The 6472-nt window shown below is 39.6% G+C and overlaps 1 protein-coding gene across 1 annotated transcript; it reads right to left on the bottom strand.

The window, feature by feature from the left end:
* Positions 1–320: 320 nt before the first annotated feature.
* V8C40DRAFT_259935 (P-loop containing nucleoside triphosphate hydrolase protein) lies at positions 321–5829 on the bottom strand. Its single transcript, XM_083219076.1, has 16 exons — positions 5466–5829; positions 4863–5397; positions 4565–4797; positions 4234–4510; positions 3931–4164; positions 3103–3857; positions 2879–3041; positions 2464–2823; positions 2276–2399; positions 2147–2218; positions 2044–2094; positions 1930–1994; positions 1225–1849; positions 1085–1168; positions 658–1032; positions 321–561 (listed from the first exon to the last, which is right to left on the bottom strand). Exons 1-16 carry the CDS (start codon positions 5769–5771, stop codon positions 414–416), a joined length of 4407 nt encoding a protein of 1468 aa, XP_083066788.1. The 5' UTR covers positions 5772–5829; the 3' UTR covers positions 321–413.
* Between the last annotated feature and the right edge of the window lie 643 nt (positions 5830–6472).

The following is a 6472-nucleotide window of genomic DNA, read 5'->3' as shown; positions in this document are numbered from 1 at the left end:
TTATTAATTACCTACTAGCTTAGCTTAGTCTATTTGCTAATATAAACCTAATATAAGGTTTATTCCTTGGGAATTCCTTTTATATTAACCCTATAGGAGCTTAGTTTATTATAATAGTTTTTAAATAGCTTAAATAGTTAATTATTAATATAGTAATAAAATTAATTTTTATATTTAACTTACTAACTAAGTAATAAAATTACTTACTATATTCTACTGCCTTTATTAATATAAACTAGAACTAGTTTATTACTTTAAGAAATTACCTTATATTATTTAATATAAACTAGTTTATTATACTTATGTAATTATTAACTTAACCCTTTGCCTAATTTAATACAATTATATAATAACCTAGTATATATAATTACCTTAAATAATATTCCGTAAATATTATTATACATTTATATATCTTAAGCTACTAGCTTCCCATTATTTAGATTAAAGACCTTTTTATAATATTTCATAGACTCAGACCGATGAATAACTGAAATAACTGTAAGATCTTGGCACTCCTCGATTATTACTTGCTCTATTAATTCAATTGTCTCGTTATCAACACTACACATGTATAAACCATAATTAGCAGAGAACTTCATAATAGTGGAAATAAGAATATAAAAAATGCATCGGAAGTAAGAGATTATTTAATGTTACCTGCTTGTAGCCTCATCGAGGATTAGTATTTTTGAATGTTTTAAAATTGCTCGTGCAAGGCAAAATAGCTGTTTCTGGCCATGAGAAAAGGTATCAAAACAAAGCTGTGCATCTAACCCTCCTTCTTGTTGAATCTTATCATGTAATCGTACTTTGCGCAGTACTGTATTGACTCTGTCGTCTGAGACACAGTTTGATGGATCTAAATTAAGGCGAAACGAGCCAGGATAGTAGCAGGGCTCTTGTGGCACACAGCCCAGACGGGAGCAGATTTGCTGACGACTGATTGTCGACAGATCAATACCATCAACAATAATACTCCCGTGAGAGGTTTCAAGCATCCCCAAAAGACAGAGAATGATGGAAGACTTGCCACTTTCAAATATATTAGTATCACTCTAAGGTTCAAAGAACCGTTCATTCTTACCTCCCACTTGGTCCGCATATAGCAACCCTTTGACCTGCTTCAACTAACAGTGAAATGCGATCAAGGGCCAAGGTCGAATTATATCTATGTAACATTGATATTAGGTAAACTCGTAATAGCTTGATCCCAAATTTACTGACCGATAAGATGCTGTCACTTCTTTAAACTCGACTCGTCCCATATTAGGCCAATCCTCTGGAGGCTTTTGATTTTCACCAGCATGGGCGTACCTTTCCGAAGGGGTCGCTCGATTGAAGCTTTCAAGTCTGGATATTGCGCCCATAGAGTTCTCAAGGGACGTCCATTCCATAACCACGTTCTTCAGCGTCCCCCCAAGACTGGTTAAGTTGAGTAAAGCTACTCCAATAGATGATGGATTTACCGAATCCCTTAATCCTATAGCGAGGCCAGCAACAGTAAGAGCCAAACTTGCAACTATCAAATCCAGAACGAGGCCCAGCCAAGCTTGCAGGGCCCACAAGGTATACATCGGCCGCTGTGAGGAATCAACCAAGAGGTTATTCTGGGCTCGAAAGGCGCTTTGCCAGGAAAATGCTCGGATAGAGTATATGCCACTCGTTGTTTCGAGAAAATGCTCATATAGAGGCGAAGTTGCTTCTAAATCCATAACTCGAAGTTGTTTCGATGTACGAAGATAAATTCTCTGGAGGACATAAAGTAATAAAAATGTGAATGGATAAATGGCGATAATGTAGACGCTGGAGATTGCCATAGTTGCAAGTTGTATGATGCAAGTTATCATTTCTGTTATAAAGTTAGCTTTGCTAGCATGGTTGGGGAGAGCTGGCTAGGCAGTGAAATAGAAAGAAATGGAGATAAGCCACCTGTTGCGGTATCAAACAAAGCGTAAGGCAACGTGCTGTCAACTAGTAACAGATCCTGACTGAACCTATGATATTGTTACTAAAAAGCTGCTGTACTCCTCAATCGCAAATCACCTGTTCACAATTGCGCCAACTCCGACATGAGTAATGAACGAGAAGGGCGACCTAGCTTCATCCTTAGCGTAGCCAGCCTCAAGGAAACCATTATTAGACATACATTAGTACTGAACTTAGTAATAGACTATGTAGCCTTTTCCCTGAACTTATGGTGAACCTGGACATTAAATGCCTATTAAGACGAAATAGTTAGTTGATAGTTTAAGTTCAGAAGAGGCAGAGGAGTTACCAGATGGAAGTAGCCAAGGATATAATGGCGAGTATTTGAAACATGGAGTATATTGCAATCCAATATGTGGGTTTCTGGTTTGGTGCCTTTGCTTCTGCATCTGACCATAACTTAACCCAGATATCTAAGTAACAAAAACGTCAGCTTCACTTGTGATGGCAACAAGCCAAGGGGAAGCAGTGATATACCTGGGATCTTCAACAGGACTCCGAAAGCAAGGGCTGTTATTGCAAAGATTGAAGAGTGCACAGGTCCAATAGCCTGATAATAGTATCTGTAAATGGCGCCATCTTTTGCTTGATGTGGTTTCTCAGGCTCCGTGTTCTTCATAGATAGCCCTGTCGTAACCTCATTCTTTTCCTCTCCTGCATTATGGTCAATGATATCCCCTTCAATATGAAGTGAGTCTTTTCCACTTCTATCGAAGGTATTATAAATAGAGGCAACATGGCCATTTAATGTAAGCAGTTCCTCCAAAGTGCCTTGCTCCAGCTGTGCCCCGTCGGCGCTTAAAGCCAAGATCTGGTCCGAATATCGAAGATTGTGAGCTGTATATTTGTTGATTAGTACGGATATAGGTCTCAAATGCCTGGAAGAACACACTCGCATGGGTTGCCAAAACGACTGTTGTCTGCAATTGGCGAAGAAGACCATTGAATCCCCAGAGACGATGGAAAATAAGCCCTTCTGTCTTGGCGTCAATGCCACTGAAGATGTCATCTAGTATCAGCAACTTCCGTCTGGCGTATATCGCACGTGCTAAAGCCTGTGTTTGATTTCAGTAATGGTGATTCAATTTGTAGCAGTGGTTGACGGTGTAGGCATACAATCCGCTGCTTTTGCCCTCCGCTCAAATTTACACCTCCGCTGCCGACGACGTGTAGGTCACCATTAGCGAATCTTCCAATATCAACATCCATAGCACAAGCATGAACGACAGTTGAATACCACACTTCATCGAAGGGTGAACCAGCAATGATGTTTTCTCGCACCGTCGTATTTCTCAGCCAGATGGTTTGACCGCAATATCCGAGTTCATTCGAAGACAAGCTAATATTACCTCCCACAATTGCGACTTCGCCAAGTATCGCCTTTGTTAGGAGGGATTTACCACTTCCCACCGGACCAATAACCATTAAAAGCTTTCCGTGGGCAATTCTGACGCTAATACGGCGCAGAGCAGCAGCTTTTTCTGGAAGCCAGGCAAAACTCGCCTCATGAATGACGACTGCATCAATAGTACCAAGGTTCGCCGACACGAGAGTCGAAGTAACTTCACTCATCTTTTCAGGTAATTCCAGGCTTTGTGAGTGTAGATCACGACTGGGCTGATGCCGAATGAGCGCTCTGTAATCGTGGTGAAATTTACCATCCAGGAACACCTGTATCCGCTGAAGGCAAGATAATGCTGAACGCAAGCTTGGAAGATACTGGAACAAAGTAATAAGGGGGGCTCCAAGTAGGGTAATTAGAGTCAATGAGGTAAATGTTCTGGATATATCCAATGTCTTGTGCTCTGGTTTAGCAATTGCTGTGTAAATCACAAAGACTGTAATGGGTGATAATATTGCTGTAGAATAAGCTTCTGTGTATTAGTTAAAGTGTCGTATAAATATCTCGTAGATGTTACCAGTATAACTATCCATATGACTTACAGAGAACGATAGATATTGTCGTTAGATGCCTATAACCCTTTGAGACACTTAACTCTTGGTCTCTGAGAGTCTCTAAGATGCTTTGATAGCGCGATTCCAAACACAACATCTTAAGTGGTTTAAGTAATCCTAGCATGTTAACAGTTGCATTAACTCGTTTCTGGGTAGCTAATATCCACACGCGCTGTCGTTCACCCGTGTAATTGGAAATCACGAAGATGAGACTTGTGCATGCTGGGGATGATAGAAAGGTGTTAGACAGAAATGGCCAGTGAGTATGTAAGAGAAACAGGCAGAACAAACTCAGAAACACTACCACAGGCCCAACAGTAGCCCATCCCACTTGCTGCTCAAGTAACCAGATAGCTAGGCCTGCCTGCAGTGTGCATGCCCAGGTCTCGTGGAGGTTCTTCAGGCCAGCTACAATCCTCTGGACATCATTACTCATCAGAGACATACCGAGTCGCTCGTCTTCAGTGCTACGCATTGTCAACGTCTTATTGTAAATCAGGGTGATCAAAATACCCCTAATCATAATGATCCATCTGTTTGTAAAGCGTTGATACCAGGCAGTTGCGATCTAGCATTTGTTAATATTAGCTGAACGCGTCACAACAGTTTACGTTGAGCTTACTGCAATTCCAATGTATACGAGCACAAATGCGCCGAGCAATCCATAACCAATGGACAAACTTTCGTCATGAATATTCTGCAAAAGCTTTATCATCCTATTCACAAGGAAGGGCTGCGCAAATGTAAAACCAGTTAACAATAGTCGCGGAACGGCTGGTACGATGATGGACGTGTTCAAGACCTTGCAGACGACCCAGACCAGGGTCCCCTTTCTATGTCTGCCGAGTGTCTGGGCTGCACATAATACTTGTCAGTCGCATGTGAAATATACTGGTTGAAGTTGTTTTTAAATGACTTACTGGTTATGCTATCCCATTCTTGCTGAGCGTTAAGTCCCAAGACCTCAGATGACATTTCATTGTCAATAGAGTAAAGGTCATCAATTGTCAGTGTTTTTCGGTATCCGAGTTTGATGATGGGTAGAATCCAAGTGTAAAGGGAGAGACTAAAGATTCCGCAAAGCTCTTCTGGCGATGTGCCACCATCCACCAACGACGGGAGAAGTTTTTTAGATGTATTTTCCAGTATGAGAATGGCGACTTTGAACCCAATGGTTGTCGTGAAAAGAACCGAAACGCTTCTATTCTGCATTGAAAGCCATAATGTTCTTACGCGAGCAGCATCGAAGATAAGGCTAATAAAAAGATAAGCACTGAGAGTTGCGGATGGCCTGACGGATGTGGTGTGTTCTATGTGGGAGAGAGCACCCATGGCAAGAACAGTGACCACGGACATGATTGCAGCGGGTATGGTGTACGGCGTTTTGAAGACACTAGACCGATAGTGCTCGACTAGCATAGCAACTTCTAGAGCGAAATAGATAGATATGAGTAGCTTTCATATATGTAGGCTTTAGTACGCTATCCCGATTATTCTAATATCATATCGTGAGCATAACTAACCAGCTTAAAAGTGTACAGCGAATTGAGTTGAGATTTTTGCTTTCTGCAAACTTTGGTCCTAATATTATAACATACTACCACCAAGAACAAGCTTGAGGGTAGAATAGAAAGAATGCTTTCCTCAAAAAGAAATGTGAAGTCAAATTGCCTACGGCATGGTGCCACTATGGGCCCAAAGACATTATCCAAAGAAGGAGAGCAATCCATTTCTCTCAAAGGAATTCGAGAACGCTTGTGTATAGTACGCAGTCCGAAACTCAGATACAGGTATCGTAAAACTAGCAGTAGGGGGCAATTATAATACATAATGGTTATGCTACGCTTGGGTCTTCCAGTCTCGGGTCCATCTGAGCACTTTGATGTAAGACTCCTTATGCCTAGCGGGGTATGCCCTGAACTCGACTACGGTCTATGGGGCTGCCGGGCTCCCCAGAGCTTACTAAGATCCGGATGTAGCGTAAGTTAGGTCCTGTCCTTTAGAATACAAAAAGGAAATTAACTAGCTCTTACTAAGGTTAATGGATTAGGCTAGTTAAGTAAGCTTAACTATATTTAGCTAAACAAGGACCAATATTAATACTTTCCTATTTTACTATAGCCTACTTTTTTCTTTATAACTTTTTTTTATTATTAACCTTTAACTTTAATTTTTAATTTCTATTTTTAATTTGATTTTTAATTTTTTCTTTTTCTGTTATTTTAATTAAGTTAGCTTAGTATTTAGCTTAGTTTAATACTTTTATTATATATTATAAACTAATATATTTATAACTGTAACAATAGGCCTATAGGGTAGGCGCTACTTAGAACTATAATAAACTAAAGGATTAATTATAATTAAGCTTATATAATAATAAATAAGCCTAAGTAAGCTACTTTTTATTTAGAAAACTAGCTTAGTTTAGGGTAAGTAAGCTTAAGTAAGCTTTATATTATATATTTATTTTATAATATTTATTTAAAATAATTTAAATAATTAATTATAAATATAAAATAATACTTAATTA

The sequence above is a fragment of the Trichoderma camerunense genome (genome assembly GCF_050948025.1).
Source record: "Trichoderma camerunense strain CBS 138272 chromosome Unknown V8C40scaffold_71, whole genome shotgun sequence".
In the NCBI taxonomy this organism is placed as follows: domain Eukaryota; kingdom Fungi; phylum Ascomycota; class Sordariomycetes; order Hypocreales; family Hypocreaceae; genus Trichoderma; species Trichoderma camerunense.
The sequence above is the reverse complement of the archived record's forward strand: the minus strand, read 5'-3'. Positions and strand labels throughout refer to the sequence as shown.

Coding starts and splice junctions, on each gene's coding strand:
- V8C40DRAFT_259935 (XM_083219076.1), bottom strand. CDS start 5,771: ATGTATTATAATTGCCCCCTACTGCTAGTTTTACGATACCTGTATCTG. Junction 2,219..2,275: donor TCCTTGGCTACTTCCATCTG/GTAACTCCTCTG, acceptor TCGTCTTAATAG/GCATTTAATGTCCAGGTTCA. Junction 2,095..2,146: donor TTACTAAGTTCAGTACTAAT/GTATGTCTAATA, acceptor GGATGAAGCTAG/GTCGCCCTTCTCGTTCATTA.